At 37.5% G+C, this 17,776-nt stretch overlaps 1 protein-coding gene and 1 non-coding gene across 6 annotated transcripts in view; one reads left to right on the forward strand and one right to left on the reverse strand.

Moving 5' to 3' along the window:
- The window catches only part of TRPC4AP (transient receptor potential cation channel subfamily C member 4 associated protein), a 79,585-nt gene that overhangs the window by 11,171 nt on the left and 50,638 nt on the right, over positions 1–17,776 (forward strand). For all 5 annotated transcript variants that reach the window (XM_055089898.1, XM_055089897.1, XM_024128301.3 and 2 more), the window contains exons 2-3: positions 12,444–12,572; positions 15,365–15,481. In XM_055089898.1, coding sequence (XP_054945873.1) covers positions 12,444–12,572; positions 15,365–15,481 — 246 coding nt within the window. The remainder of the gene's footprint in view (positions 1–12,443; positions 12,573–15,364; positions 15,482–17,776) is intronic.
- Positions 726–854, reverse strand: LOC112066236 (small nucleolar RNA SNORA11). The gene has a single exon (XR_002892492.1). It is a non-coding gene; the product is annotated as a small nucleolar RNA SNORA11 (small nucleolar RNA).

Genomic DNA, 17,776 nt, shown 5'->3' on the forward strand with positions numbered 1-17,776 from the left:
GCCGCTCCGCGGCATGTGGGATCCTCCCAGACCGGGGCGCGAACCCGGTTCCCCTGCATCGGCAGGCGGACGCGCAACCACTGCGCCACCAGGGAAGCCCCAACCTGCAAATTTTTTAATCTAAAAAGTACATTTTATATCACAATCCAACACACACACATATATAATATGTATACATATATAAAAGTGAAACAAAAGTTTTGCCAAAAACGTCTACCCTGCGTGTTAATTCTTTTTAAGACTTTTTTTTTTTAACCAAGACTGAACTGCCCTGACACATCATAATCACCAAAGTCCCTAGTTCCCCTTAGGGTTCACTATAATGAAGTGAATAGTGTTGCACGCTCTGTGGGTTTGGACAAAAGTATGATGACATAAAATCATTATAATGTCATACAGAGTATTTTCACTGCTCATAAAAACTTCTGTACTCTGTGTATTCATCTCCCCTCTCCCCGCAAACTCCTGGCAACCATTGATCTTTTTATTGTCTCCATTGTTTTGCCTTTTCCAGAATGGCATATAGTTGGAATCTATTTTTCTTTTTTCCTTGACGAGAGGGGTTCAAAGCCCTAATGCCTGTAAGACCACTCATGGCCCACCCACTCATGGACTGGACAGGCTCTAGGTGGCAAACTCCCCCACTAAATACTGTAGATTTCCTTCCAGTACTGAGCCCTTTCCCACTGGTCCTGCCTGGTAGCCACGTAAAAGTGCAGGGGGATACATATTGGGTATTTGTTCATAGGAAGGCCACAAGTTTTGTGCCCCTTGTCACAGTGAACCCAGGTTCCTGTTGGGTGTGTTGTAAACAGAAGAGCCATTTCTTCAGACCCCTGCTCTGAGCACACCCATGGGATTGCTTTCTTATTTTCACTCTTGGATTCTTCATTGCAGGTGTGTAGAAATTCAGGTGATTTTTGTATATTGATTTTGTATCCTGCAATCTTGCTGAACTCATTTATTAGCTCTAATTTGTGTGTGTGTGTGTGTGTGTGTGTGTGTGTGTGTGTGTCTGTAGGGGTTCCTTAGTATATTCTGTATGCAAGATAATAGCATCTGTAAATATAGTTTTACAAATTCCTTTTCAGTCCGCATGCCCTTATTTCTTTTTCTTGCCTTTTTGCTCTGGCTAGAATCTAGAGTACAATGTTAAATAGAAGTGGTGAGGATTAACGTCTTTGTCATTTTCTTGATCATTTTGGGAAATCATTCAGGCTTTCACTTTTTTTAAAAGTAAAGTCCATACTTTATTCAGATTTCGCCAATTTTTCTTTTTCTTTTTTTACTTGAAGTATAGTTGATTTACAATATCATATTGTTTCAGGTGTACAACATAGTGATTCAGTATTTTTATGGATTATACTCCATTTAAAGTTACTATAAAATAATGGCTATATTTCCCTGTGCTGTACAAAATATCCTTGTTGCTTATTTATTTTATACATAGTAGTTTGTATCTCTTATTGTCCCTCCCCTCTTTCCACTGGTAACCACTAGTTTGTTCTCAGTATCTGTGAGTCTGTTTCTGTTTTGTTATATTCATTCATTTTATTTTTTATTTTATTTAAAAAATTTCTTTAATTGGAGTATAATTGCTTTGCAATGTTGTGTTAGTTTCTCCTGTACAGTGAAGTGAATCAGCTATATGTGTACATATATCCCCTCCCTCTTGGACCTCCCGTCCCCACCCCCAAACCCATCCATCTGGGTCATCAGAGAGCTCCGAGCTGAGCTCCCTGTGCTATATACATCAGGTTCCCACTAGCTATCTGTTTTACACATGATAGTGTATTTGTGTCAAATCTAATCTCCCAATTCATCCTACCTCCCCTTCCCCCCCATGTCCACACATCCGTTCTCTAGGTCGGCCTTTCTATTCCTGCCCTGCAGAGAGGTTCATCTGTACCATTTTCCTAGATTCCATATATATGTGTTTTTCTCTTTCTGATTTACTTCACTCTGTATGACAGACTCTAGGTCCATCCACATCTCTACAGGTGACCCAATTTCATTTCTTTTTATGGCTGAGTAATATTCCGTTATAAATATGTACCACATCTTCTTTACCCATTCATCTTTTGATGGACATTTAGGTTGTTTCATGTCCTGGCTGTTGTAAATAGTGCTGCAGTAAACATTGGGGTACATGTGTCTTTTTGAATTATGGTTTTCTCAGGGTATATGCCCAGTAGTGGGATTGCTGGGTCATACAGTAGTTCTATTTTTAGTTTTTTAAGGAACTTCCATACTGTTCTCCACAGTGGCTATATCAATTTACATTCCCACCGACGTGATGATGGCCATTCTGACCGGTGTGAGGTGATACCTCATTGTAGTCTTGATTTGCATTTCTCTAACAGTGATGTTGAGCATCTTTTAATGTGCCTCTTGGCCATCTGTATGCCTTCTTTACTGAAATGTCTATTTAGGTCTTCTGCCCATTTTTTGATTGGGTTGTTTGTTTTTTTTTGATATTGAGCTGCATGAGCTGTTTGTATATTTTGGAGGTTAATCTTTTGTCTGTTGCTTTGTTTGCAAATATTTTCTCCCATTCTGTGAGTTGTCTTTTCGTCTTGTTTATGGTTTCCTTTGCTGTGCAAAAGCTTTTAAGTTTAATTAGGTCCCATTTGCTTATCTTTGTTTTTATTTTCATTACTCTAGGAGGTGGGTCATAAAAGATCTTGCTGTGTTTTACGTCAGTGAGTGTTTTTCCTATGTTTTCCTCTAAGAGTTTTTGTGTTTTTTTTTTTTGTTTTTTTTTTGCGGTACACGGGCCTCTCACTGTTGTGGCCTCTCCCGTTGCAGAGCACAGGCTCCGGACGTGCAGGCTCAGCGGCCATGACTCAAGGGCCTAGCCGCTCCACGGCATGTGGGATCTTCCCGGACCGGGGCACGAACCCATGTCCCCTGCATCGGCAGGCAGACTCTCAACCACTGTGCCACCAGGGAAGCCCCCCTAAGAGTTTTATAGTGTCTGGTCCTACATTTAGGTCTTTAATCCATTTTTTGTTTATTTTTGTGTATCGTGTTAGGGAGTATTCTAATTTCATTCTTTTACATGTAGTTGTCCAGTTTTCCCAGCACCATTTATTGAAGAGGCTGTCTTGTCTCCATTGTATATTCTTGTCTCCTTTGTCATAGATTAAGTGACCATACATGTGTAGGTTTATCTCTGGGCTTTCTATCCTGTACCATTGATCTATATTTGTTTTTTGTGCCAGTACCATACTGTCTTGATTACTGTAGCTTTGTAGTATAGTCTGAAGTCAGGGAGCCTGATTCCTTCAGCTCCGTTTTTCTTTCTCAAGATTGCTTTGTCTATTCAGGGTCTTTTTTATGTTTCCATACAAATTGTATGATTTTTTTGTCCTAATTCTGTGAAAAATGCCTTTGGTAGTTTGATAGGGATTGCATTGAATCTGTAGATTCCTTTGGTTAGTATAGTCATTTTCACAGTATTGATTCTTCCAATCCGGGAACATGGTATATCTCCCCATTTCTTTATGCCATCTTTGATTTCTTTCATCAGTGTTTTATAGTTTTCTGAGTACAGGTCTTTTTTCTCCTTAGGTAGGTTTATTTCTAGGTATTTTATTCTTTTTGTTGCAGTGGTAAATGGGAGTGTTTCCTTAATTTCTCTTTCTGATCTTTTGTTGTTAGTGTATAGGAATGCAAGCAATTTCTGTGCATTAATTTTGTATCCTGCAACCTTACCAAATTCATTGATTAGTTCTAATAGTTTTCTGGTGACATCTTTAGGATTTTCTATGGATGGTATCATGTCATTTACAAACAGTGATAGTTTTACTTTTTCTTTTCCAATTTGTATTCCTTTTACTTCTTTTTCCTTTCTGATTCCTGTGGCTAGGTCTTCCAACTATGTTGAATAATAGTGGCCAGAGTGGACATCGGTGTCTTGTTTCTGATCTTAGAGGAAATGCTTTCAGTTTTTCACCCACACCATCACCAGAATGATGTTTGCTGTGAGTTTGTCATATATGGCCTTTATTATGTTGAGGTAGGTTCCCTCTATGCCCACTTTCTGGAGAGTTTTTATCATAAATGGGTGTTGAATTTTGTTACAATCTTTTTCTGCATCTATTGAGGTGATCATATGCTTTTTTTCTTTAATTTTTAATATGGTGTATCACATTGTTTTGCATATGTTGAAGAATCCTTGCATCCTTGGGATAAATCCACTTGATCATGGTGTATGATCTTTTTATAGATATATATAAATTTATTTATTTATTGGCTGTGTTGGGTCTTCATTGCTGCGTGTGGGCTTTCTCTAGTTGCAGTGAGTGGAGGCTACTCTTCATGCAGTGCACGGGCTTCTGATTCCGATGGCTTCTCTTGTTACGGAGCCTGGGCTCTGGGTTTGCGGGCTTCAGTAGTTGTGGCACTCAGGCTCAGTAGTTGTGGCTTGCAGGCTCTAGAGTGCAGGCTCAGTAGTTGTGGCGCGTGGGCTTAGTTGCTCCACGGCATGTGGGATGTTCCCGGACCAGGGCTCAAACCCATGTCCCCTGCATTGGCAGGCAGATTCTTAGCCACTGTGCCACCAGGGAAGTCCCACGTATGATCTTTTTAATGTGTTGTTGGTTTCTGTTTTCTAGTATTTTGTTGAGGATTCTTGCATCTATGTTCATCAGTGATATTGGTCTGTAATTTTCTTTTTTTGTGATATCTTTGTCTGGTTTTGGTATCAGGGTGATGATGTCCTCATAGATCGAGTTTGGGAGTATTCCTCCATCTGCAGTTTTTCGGAAGAGTTTGAGAAGGATAGGTGTTAACTCTTCTCTAAATGTTTGATAGATTCACCTCTGAAGCCATCTGGTCCTGAACTTTTGTCCATACTTTATTCAGATTTCCCCAGTTTTTCCTTTTCTTTTTTTAATTGAAGTGTAGTTGATTTACAGTATCATATTGTTTCAGGTGTACAACATAGTGATTCAGTATTTTTAGGGATTATACTCTGTTTAAAGTTACTATAAAATAATGGCTATATTTCCCTGTTCTGTACAAAATATCCTTCTTGTTTATTTATTTTATACATAGTAGTTTGTATCTCTTATCGCCCCTCCCCTCTTTCCACTGGTAACCACTAGTTCGCAATATCTGAGTCTGTTTCTGTTTTGTTATATTCACTCATTTGTTTTATTTTTTAGATTCCACATATGAGTGATAATACACAGTGTTTGTCTTTCTCTGTCTGACTTAGTTCACTAAGCATAATACCTTCTAGGTCCTTTCATCCTTTTTTATTGCTGAGTATATTGTATATTGATTTTGTATCCTGAAACCTTGTATTCTGTTGTATATGTATACCACATCTTCTTTATCTGTTCTTCTGTTGATGGACGCTTAGGTTGCTTCCATATCTTGGCTATTGTAAATAGTGCTGCTGTGAACATTAGCGTGCATGTTTCTTTTTGAATTAGTGTTTTCATTTTCCTCAGATATATAGCCAAGAGTGGAATTGTTGTATCATACTGTAATTCTGTTTTCAGTTTTTTTGAGGAACCTCTGTACTGTTTTCTGTACTGGCTGAAACAATTTACATTCCCACCAACAGTGTACTAGGGTACCCTTTTCTCCACATCCTCCCCAACATTTGTTATTTGTAGACTTTTTGATGATAGACATTCTAACAGGTGTGAACTGATATCTTACTGTGGTTTTGTATTGCATTTCTCTGATGATTAGCAATGTTGAGTATCTTTTCATGTGCCTCTTGGCCATGTTTATGTCTTCTTTGCAAAAAATGTCTATTTAGGTCTTCCACCCATTTTTAAATTGGGCTGTTTATATTTTTTTCCTCTATTCTATTAAAGTATAGTTGATTTACAATGTTAAGCTAATTTCTGCTAATTTGTGCTAATTGGGTTGTTTGTATTTTTTATTTGAGTTGTGTGAACTGTTTAAATATTTTAGATATTAATACCTTATCAGTCATATATTTGCAGATATTTTCTCCCATTCAGTAGGTTCTGCGTTTTCATGTTGTTGATGGTTTCCTTTGCTGTGCAAAGGCTTTTAAGTTTGATCAGGTCCCATTTATTTATTTTTGCTTTTGTTTCTTTTGCCTCAGGAGACTGGTACAAAAACATACTGCTATGATTTATGTCAAAGTGTGTTCTTTCTGTGTTCTCTTCTAGGGGTTTTATGGTTTCCAATCTTACATTTAGGTCTTTAATCCATTTGAGTTTATTTTTATATGGTGTGAGAAAATGTTCAAATTTTTTTAAAATTTATTTTATTGAAGTATAGTTGGTTTACAGTGTTTGTTACAGATTTCATTGTTTATCATGTAGCTGTACAGTTTTCCCAACACCACTTATGGAAGAGACTGTCTTTTCTTATTGTATATTCTTGTCTCCTTTGTTGTAAATTAATTGACCATAAGTGTGGGGGTTTATTTCTGGGCTCTCTATTCTGTTCCACTGATCTGTGAGTCTGCATGTATGTGCCAGTACTGTGCAGTTTTGGTTACTGTAGTTTTGTAGTATAGTCTGAAACCAGGGAGTGTGTTACCTCCAGCTTTGTTCTTTTTTCCTCAGGATTGCTGTGGGAATACAAGGTCTTTTGTGGCTCCATATAAATTTTAGGAATTTGTTCTAGTTCTGTGAAAAATGCCATGGGTATTTTGATAGGGATTGCATTAAATCTGTAGATTGCTTTGGATGTGTGGACATTTTAACAATATCATTCTAATCCAAGAACACAGTATATCTTTCCATTTCTATGTATCATCCTTAATTTCCTTCGTAAGTGTTTTATAGTTTTCTGAGTCTAAGTCTTTTATCTCCTTGGTTAAGTTTATTTCTGGGTATTCTTTTTGGTATGATTTTAAGTGGGATTGTTTTCTTGTTTTTTCTCTTTCTGATAGTTCATTATTAGTGTATATAAAAGCAACAGATTTCTGTATTAATTTTATGTTCTGCAACTTTATTGAATTCATTTATTCTAATAGTTTTTTGGTGGAAATTTTAGGGTTTTCTATATATGGTATCATGTCATCTGCAAATAGTGACAGTTTTACCTCTTTCCTTCCACTGTGGATACCTTTTATTTCTTTTTCTTGTCTGATTGCTGTGGGTCTGGCTTCCAATACTACATTAAATAGAAGTAGCTAGAGTGGCATCCTTGTCTTTTTCCTGATTTTAGAAGAAAATCTTTCAGCTTTTCACTGTTGAGTATGATGTTAGCTCTGGGTTTGTCATAAATGACCTTTATTATGTTGAGATATGTTCTCTGTATACCAACTTTGACAAGAGTTTTTATCATGAATGTATGTTGAATTTTGTGAAATGCTTTTTCTGTATCTGTTGAGACGATCATGTGATTTTTTATTCTTTTGTTAATGTCGTGTATCACTGATTGATTTGTGGATATTGAACCATCCTTGCATCTCTGGAATAAATCTCACTTTATCATGATGTATGATCATTTTTATATATTGTTGAATTCGGTTTGCTAGTATTTTGTTGAGGATTTTTGCATCTATATTCATCAGAAATATTGGCCTGTAATTTTGTTTTGTAGTGTCTTTGGTTTTGATATCAGGGTAATGGTGGCCTGGTAGAAGGAATTTGGGAGTGTTCCATCTTCTTCAATTTTTTGGAATAGTTTGAGTATAGGTATTATTTCTTCTTTATATGTTAGGTAGAATTCTCCTGTGAAGCTGTCTGGTCCTGGACTTTTGTTTGCTGGAAGTTTTTTAAATTTCAAATTCAGTTTCACTCTTAGTGATCAAGCTGTTCAGATTGTCTGTTTCTTCCTGATTCAGTATTGGAAGGTTGTATGTTTCTAGAAATTTGTCCATTTCTTCTAGGTTGTCCAACTTGTTGGTACATAACTGATCATAATATTGGCTTGTGATTTTTTTGTATCTTTGTGATATCAGTTATTTCTCCTCTTTCATTTCTTATTTTATTTGGGTCCTCTCTCTTTCTGTCTAAAGGCATAACAGTTTCGTTTTATCTTGAAAAAAAAACTAGATCTTGGTTTCATTGATCTTTTCTATTGTTTTTTTGGTTTCTCGTATATATTTCCTCTCTGATTTTTATTATTTCCTTCCTTTTGTGACTTTGGGCTTTGTTTGTTCTTTCTAATTCCTTTAGATAGTAGGTTAGGTTCTTCATTTGAGATTTTTCTTGTTTCTTGATATAGGCCTGTATCACTATAAACTCTCCTCTTAGAACTGCTTTTGCTGCATCTCACAGATTTTAGAACGTTGTGTTTCCATTTTCATTCTTTAGGTATTTTCTGATTTCCTCTTTGATTTCTTCAGTGACCCATTGGTTTTTGGTAGTTTAATTTAGTCTCTACCTGTTTGTGTTTTTTCCCCATTTTTCTTCTTGTAATTGGTTTCTAGTTTCATACTGTTGTGGTCAGAAAAAATGCTTGACATAATTATCTATGCACTTAAATTTGTTGAGACTAGTTTTGTGGCCTAGCATGTGGTCTTTCCTGGAGAATGTTCCATGTGCGTTTGAAAAGAATGTATGTTATTTTTTTGGATGGACTGTCCTGTAGATACCTATTAGGTACAATAGGTCTAATGTGTTATTTAAGACCACTGTTTCATTATTGATTTTCTGTCTCAGTGATCTGTCCATTGATGTAAGTGGGGTGTTAAATCCCCTATTATTATTGTGTTATCGTCAACTTCTCCTTTTATGTCTGTTAATGTTTGTTTTATGTATTTAGGTGCTTCTGTATTAGGTGAATATATGTAAATGAGTGTTATATTCTCTCTTCTGTTGGTTCCTTTACTATTATATAATGCCCTTCTTTTTTTGTTATATACTTTGCTTTAAAGTCTATTTTGTCTGATATGAGTATTCTTTCTTGTTATTTCCATTTGCATGAAATGTCTTTTTCCATCCCCTCACTTTCAGGTGTGTTTTTAGCTCTGAAATGAGTCTTTTATAAGCAGCATATAGATGGGTCTTGGTTTTTTATCCAGTCAGCCACCCTATGTCTTTTGATTGGAGCATTTAGTCCATTGACATTTAAAATGATTATTGATAGGTATGTACGTACTGCGTTGTTTGTACTTATTGTTACTTTTTTTTTTTAAAACGATCAGGGCCTTCTTTCCTTCTTTTTAAAAAAATTTATTTATTTTTGGCCACGTTGGGTCTTCGTTGCTGCACGTGGGCTTTTCTCAAGTTGCGGTGAGCAGAGGCTACTCTTTGTTGCAGTGCGCGGGCCTCTCATTGCAGTGGCTTCTCTTGTTTCAGAGCACAGGCTCTAGGCATGTGGGCTTCAGTAGTTGTGGCGTGTGTGCTCTAGATCGCAGGCTCAGTAGTTGTGGCGCATGGGCTTGGTTGCTCTGCAGCATGTGGGATCTTCCTGGACCAGGGATTGAACCTGTGTCCCCTGCATTGGCAGGCAGATTCTTAACCACTGCACCACCAGGGAAGTCCCTATTGTTACTTGTTTTCTGGTTGTTTTTGTAGTTCTCCTCTGTTCTCTTTTTCTTCTTTTAGTTTCTTCCTTTGTGGTTTGACAATTTTCTTTAGTGGCATGCTTGTGTTCCTTTTTCCCTAGTGTTTGTGTATCTATTTTAGGTTTTGATTTGTGGTTACTATGAGGTTCATATATGTTGACTTACAACTGTATTGACTTGTTTTAAACTAATAGTCATGTAAGTTCAAATGCATTCTAAAAGATCTACATTGTTTTACTCCTCTCCCTCACATTTTATTTTTGATGTCATAGTTTATATCTTTATGTTTATCCCTTTATTGTTTATTATAGTTACAGTTGACTTTACAATTTTTTGTCTTTTAATCTTCATACAGTTTATTTAAGTGGTTGATCCTCAGCCTTTACAATATATTTGCCTTTCAGGCTTTCACCGTTAATTATGATGATAGCTGTGGAATTTTGATTAATGCCCTTTATCAGGTTGATTACATTGATTAGTTTTCGTGTTTGACCCAACCTTGCATTCCTGACATGCATCTTGCTTTGTTGTGTTGTATAATCCTTTTTACATATTGTTGGATTTGGTTTGCTGGCACAGCTGATCCTTGAACAATAGGTTTGAATTCCATGAGTCCACTTATACGTGGATTGTTTTCAGTAAATACTTACTGCAGTACTACACGATCTGCAGTTGAATCTGTGGATGTGGAACCGTTGATAAAGGGCTGATTGTAAAATTCAACTGTATGGGCAGTTGTCACCCCTAACCCCCATGTTGTTCAAGGATCAGCTATTTTGCTATGCATTTTTCTGTTTATATTCATCAGAGATATTGTTCTGTAAGTTTTCTTTTAATGTCTTTGTTTGGTTTTGGTATCAGGGTAATAGTAGCCTCATAGAATGAGTTGGGACCTGTTCCCTCCTCTTCTGTTTTATGGAAGAGTCTGTGAAGTATTTGCTAATTTCTCTTTAAATGTTCAGTAGAATTTACCAGTGAAGCATCTGGACTCGGGCTTTTCTTTGTGGGTAGTTTCTTTCCTTCCTTACTTGCTCCCTCCCTCCCTTTCTTCCTTTCCTAGTAAATTACTAATTTGATCACTTTAATTGTTGTAGGTATGTCAGATTTTCTGTTTCTTCTTGAGTCAGTTTCTGTTGTTTGTGTCTTTCTGGGAATTTGTATATTTCATCTAAGTTATGTAGTTTGTTGGCATACAGCTGCTCCTAGTACTTCCTTGTAAACCTTTTTATTTCCTTAAAATTGGTAGTAGTGTCCTCTCTTTCATTCCTGAATATAGTTGAGTCAGTGTGAGTTGGTCACTGTAACTATTTTCAATATTGTTGGTTTTGCAAAGAACCAAATTTGATTTTGTTGATTTTTCTCTATATCACTTATTTTTGCAGTGATCTTTTTTAATTCCCTGTGCTTGCTTTGGCTTTGGTTTATTCCTTTTTTTCTCCTAGTTTCTTACGGTGGAAGATAAGATCATCTGAGATCCTCTCTCCTTTTTAATATAAATGTTTATAACTATAAATTTGTCTGTAAGCACTGCTTTTGCTGAGTCCCATGAAACCATTATCGTCTTCTCTTTCTTTCCTTTCAAGGAAGGGAAAGATGTTTTTTCATAGTTTTGGGGCTTGCCTTGATTTGAGCTTGCTTGAAGTATATAAAATTTCTGATAATCATTTAGACCTACGGAAGTGGTAATTTCCTATGGTTCACTCTAATACAAATTACTTTCACAAACATCTCATTGCCTCCCATTACCCCTGTATTATCTTATTTTTACAATCTAAGAAAACAAGCTCAGGAAGAATAATGTGACTTGTTCAAGGTCATAGGACTGATATGCGTCCGGATAGGCTAAGATGTTATTGAAGACCTGCATGTCCTGTAATAAATTACAGTGAACTTTTGATCTAATTGAGGGACAAGTGTACGTGAAAATAATTGACTTCTGGCGCCTGATAATGCTGTGTCCCCAAAGTAGACACTGTCATATTGATTAATGAACCTGTCATTAGACTAGGCTATTGCTCATGCCTTCACACATTTACTGAGTGTCTGATCTGTGCCTGGCATTCTTTGAGAGAAAGAAGGTGTGCACAATAAACACAGCTTGGTACCTACTCTGAAGGAGCTTGTGGTCTACAGGAGGGGGGGACAAATGAGCCAGTAATTATGATACAATATGATAAATGTTAGATAAGGCCCCAGACTCTTAGAAAGGAGAGAGGGGAAGGCCAATCAAGGAAAATTTCTGGTTTTTTGGCTTGCATTTAGGAGAAAGAGCTTTCTGGGTAGAAAAGACAGGGAGGAGAAGGAGCTTTCCAGATAGAAAAGACATCCAAAGATGTTCTGTGGCAGTAGAGTTCACCCTTGAACAATACAGGGGGTCAGGGCACTGACCCTCCACCGTTGAAAATTCTTGTATAGCTTTGAATCGGCCCTCTATACCTGCAGTTTCCCTGTACCTGCGGATTCAACCAATCGTGGATTGTGTAGTACTGTAGTATTTACTGTTGAAAAAACTCCCATATATAAGAGGACCCACACAGTTCAAACCTGTGTTTAAGGGTCAACTGTATATGAGTGTGTCCGTAAATAGTTACCCCCCTTGCCCCGACCTTAGGTTTATTTTCTCCCCACACAGGTGGCATACCATATATACAGGTACACAGCTCTGTAGGCAGGGGAAGAGCATGTGCAGAGAGGCACAGAGAGAGAGCATGTACATCTGGAGCCTAGAGCGGGCACTGGGAAAGAGATGAAGCTAGAGAGGAAAGTAGGTGATAGATTAGGAAGGGTGTGTATCACAAACAAGGAGCTGGACTTTTATCTTGCAGGCTGTTGGGGAACTTCTGAACGTTTCTAGAAAGACCTTTGAATTATTTGTCCTGGGTGGGTTTGGGAGCCAGCTGCTCTCTTTTGCTGTATATGCTAGTAGTTCTTTCCTCACCAGTAAAATTTTTCTCTTTTTTTTTTTTTTTCTTTTGCCTCACAGTTCACTGAAACTTTTTTGACGGAGAGGGACAAACAGTCCAAATGGAGTGGAATTCCTCAGCTGCTCCTTAAGCTGTATGCAACCAGCCACCTCCACAGTGACTTCATTGAGTGCCAGAACATCCTCAAGGTAACTGTTAGGGAACTTGGAGGGACTGTGTTCAGGGACTCCAGATGATACAAGGTGTCTGGTTTTTTTCTCTTCTTCCAGCTACTTTTTAAAATAGCCTGTTTTTATTGCATAAGCTATAGAAAATTTGGGAAGTTCAGAAAAACTGCAAACAAGAGAATAAAAATCACCAATAATCCCCCACCACCCAGAGATAATCACCATTAAGTTTCCTGTGTATATACTTTTGAGTTTTATTCACATTTGTTTTGTATCATTGCTTGCTTAATTAAGGAGGCCTGTGCCCTGGGATTAGGTTACATTCTTTTTCAACAGGATTTAAAAGATCCCATTTTGCTGAAGGTTCAAGAAGTAGCCTTGTGGCTGTTGATAATTATGAGTAGCATATAAAGATGAAGGGACTGGGCCTGGTGGTTGGGAGAGGTATGGAAAGAATGCATAGACATCTAGGGCAGTTGTTCTCAATCTTGAGTGTGTATCAGAGTCACCTGGAAGGCTTGTTAAAACACAGAGTGCTGGGCCCTACCGGCAGAGTTTCTGATTTAGTAGGTCAGACTTCAGCATGGGGAGGTGGGTCCTACTTTGAATTTAGATTACTGGCTCTAATATAGCTAAAACCCGTGCAAGTTACATTTGATCATAATGAAATGATATAATGTTTTTCAGAGGTGAAGTTCTGTTTATTATATCACATAAGAAGTCATTTAAAAATATAATAGGGCCAAAAAGTTTAGTCTGTACCTTTGAGAAGAGATGTTTTGGGACTTCCCTGGCGGTCCAGTGGTAAAGAATTCACCTTTACCACTGGCGGGACGCGGGTTCGATCCCTGGTCAGGGAACTAAGATCCCACATACTGCAGGGCAACTCAGCCCACTTGCCACAACTACTGAGCTCGTGTGCCTCAACTAGAGAGCCTGCGTGCCGCAAACTACAGGACCCACGTGCTCTGGAACCCGCATGCCACAACTACAGAGCCCAGGTGCCCTGGAGCCCGCGCGGCACAACTAGAGAAGAGAAAACCCGCACGCCACGACTCGAGAGAAACCTGCACACTGCAACGAAAGATCCCGCGTGCCTCAACGAAGATCCTGCATGCTGCAACTAAGACCTAACACAGCCAGAAATAAATAAATTAATTAATAAATAATAAATCTTTTTAAAAAAAGAGGTGTTTTGCCTATACAACTTTTTTGTAAGTTGAAAATCATTCCCAAATAAAAGTTTAATTTAAAAAAAGACCTTTTGTGTTCTTGATCTTCTCACAGTCTGATTAGGATAGAAATAATTATAGTGTCTTACACTTGTTTGAAAACATTTTGCAAGGAATAATGCATTATTTCATTTGATTCCTGCAAAATCTCTGAGATATGAGGTAGATGAAAGAGGGAAATTAATATTTTGAGTGCTTGCTATGTGATCATTTCTTTATGCACTCAGCAAATACTTATTTGAAATTTACTGTGTACCAGGCATATTTAATTTTTATGATAACTCTGTGAGATGGGTGGTATTAGTGTATTAGTCCAAAATACTTTGATTGCAGGTAACCCACTCAGATTAGCAAAAAAGATCTTTTATTGTCTCACGTAATCGGAAAGCACAGATGTGAACTGAGGGGCCAGATAGAGTTAGGCTGTCCATTTCTTATCTTGACATCTGTGTGTGGCCTCATGTTCCTCCACAGAAGTAGGGCTTTTGCCTGAGGAAGAGAAAAGGAGATACTGAGCAGGCAAATCCAGATGTCTTCTCCATTCCCTTTTTCAGTTGAGAAAACAGACTCCGCATAACCTGCCCAAAGTCACGTGGCTATTATTGCTGTGAGCCCAGATTTGTCTTACTCCTGAAACCAGTTTCCATTGTACCATGTTGCCAGCAGAATTACATTCTAGTTTTATAAATGAGAGAAATGAAACCCAGAAAAAGTAGTTCAGTCACTTACTAATTATGTCATCTTGTACCACTTTGTGATTTTGTTTTTCACCTGTAAAACTACATTCACTTCACTGAATTGTTTTAAAGATTAAATGGGCTAAAGTATAGAAACCCAGTGCTTGGCATATAATAGATTATCCATAAGAGAGGGGTCTGCTTTTTCTTGATGTATGGTACCTGGACCAACATCAGCATCACTTGGAGACTTATTATAAATGCACATTCTCAGGCCCCACCCTAGACCTATTAATCAGAAACTGCAGGTGGGACCCAGCAGTCTGGGTTTTAACAAGCCCTTCACATGATTCTGATGCTCATCGCTGTGTGAGAACTACTGCTCTAGCCCACTGTGTTCCATCTTCCCTCGAGGTTCCTGAGAAGGGAGCATAATGAGTAGGGCCCTATTATATTCTTCCTATCCTATCTCCTGTTTCACCCCAAATAGTTCTGCTTTCTTTTGAAAGCACAGACTCAGGAACCAGACTTCCTAGGTTTAAGTCCTGACTCTGTCACATACAGGTTGACATTGACAACTTCTTTGTGTCTCAGTCTCCTTATCTGTAAAATTGGGCTGATAAATTACTATTATATCATTGGGTTGTGAGGATTAAAGTAGGTAATAGATGAAGTACTTAGAACCATGCCTGGTACATAATAAGCGTTTAATAAGTTAGCTATTACTACTATTACAACAACTTTTATTATATCAGCTTTTCTGTAAGATTTTTTTTTTTTTTTATGGTTCATTGTCTTTGACCTCATGGGAGTTCAAGTTGTGACTAAAATGCAAACTGTTGTTTTCGTGTCTGGTTTGTGTTGGATACTAAACTGAATGTCTTTCTGTTTGCTTTTTCACTAGGAAATTTCTCCTCTTCTCTCCATGGAGGCTATGGCATTTGTTACTGAAGAGAGGAAACTTACCCAAGAAACCACTTATCCAAATACTTATATTTTTGATTTGTTTGGAGGTGTTGATGTAAGTTGTTGTTTATTATTACTACTGCTACTTAATGGCTTGGGAATTTAACTCTGGAAATAGGAGGTAGGAAACATTTTAGAATTTATAGCAAACATTTCAGAATTTTCATCTTTTTTTTTAATTGAGTTATAATTTACATACCATACAGTTCACTTGCTTTACTTGTACAATTCAATGATTTTTGGTGTATTTACAGAGTTACAGAGTAACTATCACTACAGGCATAGCTTTTTTTTTTTTGGCCACGTGGCATGTGGGAACTTAGTTCCCCAACCAGGGATTGAACCCACACCCCCTGCACTGCAAGGTAGAGTCTTAACCGTTGGACCCCCAGGGAAGTCCCCAGAATTTTCATCTTTAGAAGCTCAGTGGTATTCACATGTATTGAAGCACCAAAGCTTTTACACTAGAATAATTGATTTATGTAAATTGATCTGGTGGCACGGTGGTTAGGAATTCACCTCCCAATGCAGGGGACGCGGGCTTGTTCCCTGGTTAGGGAACTAGATCCCACACGCATGCCGCAACTAAGACCCAGCACAACCAAAAATAAATAAATTAATTAAATTAATAAAATTAAAAAAAATATATATATATATATATGTATCCCTTTTTTTTAAGGTACAAAGTAAAAGGTATGTCTCTCTGGGACTTCCCTAGTGGTCCAGTGGTTAAGAGTCCACATTCCCAGTGCAGGGTGCCCGGGTTCAATCCCTTGTCAGGGAACTAGATCCCGCATGCTGCAACGAAGATCCTGCACGTGGCAACTAAGACCCAGTGCAGCCAAATAAATAAATTTTTAAAAAAAAGAAAAAAGAAAAAAAATGGAGATCTGCATAAATTAAATGACTTCAGGGACTAGGATGAACTGGAGAGTGCATGCCTGCTTTTATGGGGAAATGACTTCCATTCCTATTGACCTTTGCCCTCAGGGATGTAGGAAATCTAGATTTTTATGTAGAATCTCCCAGCTTTTCAGTAGATGTAGACCACGTGAATTATGTCTGTGGGCCAGGTATGATCCATCACTTGGCATTCAGGGACTTTTAATTTATTCATTGACATAGTCCATCCTCTATTTTAAGAGAATTTATTTTAAATATAATAACCTATGCAGATGAATATCTTATACTTTTCTTTGATGACTGTGAAAAGTGGGGCACCTCTTTTCAAAAATATTTGTGTAGTATGCCTCAAAACCTTAAAGATCATTACTCATTTTGCCCTGTTGTTTCCATTTATGTGAATCTCTCATGAAGACATAAGTCAAAATGAGATAAGGCTTTGTATACAAAGATGCTTAGTGTGGCATTATATATAATAGTTAAAAGTATTCATCAGGAGGAAGGTATTTCTTGTTTTCTATAAAGTCAGTGGTGATCTTGTTGATATTCTCTGTTATTTTCTATTCTCTGCTAAATTAGTTTCTATTCTAATCCTTATTACTTCTTTTCTTCTGCTTGCTTTGGGTTTGTGTTGCACCCCTTTTGCCAGTGAATTGAAGTGAAAGATTAGGTTATTGGTTTGAGATAATTCCCTTTTTTTTCTTTTAAGAGAAATTTATTTTTTGCATTTTTATTGAAGTATAGTTGTTGTACAATATAGTGATTCACAATTTTTAAAGGTTATGCTTTGTTTATAGTTATTGTAAAATATTGGCTGTATCCCCCATGTTGTATAATACATCCTTGTAGGCTATCTTAGACTTACTAGTTTGTACCTCCCACTCTCCCACCTTTATATTGCCCCTCCCTCCCACTGGTAACCACTAGTTTGTTCTCTGTATCTGTGAGTCTTCTTCTTTTTTGTTATAGTCACTATTTTGTTTTACTTTTTTAGATGCCACATACAAGTGATATACAGTGTTTGTCTTTCTCTGACTTATTTCATTTAGCATAATGTCCTCTAGGTCCATCCATGTTGCTGCAGATGGCAAAATTTCATTCTTTTTTATGGCTGAGTAGTATTCCTGTGTGTGTATGTGGTGTGTGTGTGTGTGTGTGTATGTCCTCTAGGTCCATCCATGTTGCTGCAGATGGCAAAATTTCATTCTTTTTTATGGCTGAGTAGTATTCCTGTGTGTGTGTGTGTGTGTGTGTGTGTGTGTGTGTGTGTGTATTCCATGTGTGCTTGAGTAGAATGTATATTCTGCTGTTTCTGGGCAGAATGCTTTATAGCTGTCTGTTAGAGCTTGTTGGTTTATAGTGTTCAAGTCTTCTATATTTTTGGTAATACCTCATTGTCTATCCATTATTGAAAGTGGGGTATTATCCAGCTATTATTTTTGAATTG

The sequence above is a fragment of the Physeter macrocephalus genome, chromosome 14, assembly GCF_002837175.3.
Source record: "Physeter macrocephalus isolate SW-GA chromosome 14, ASM283717v5, whole genome shotgun sequence".
Classification (NCBI taxonomy): Eukaryota; Metazoa; Chordata; class Mammalia; order Artiodactyla; family Physeteridae; genus Physeter; species Physeter macrocephalus.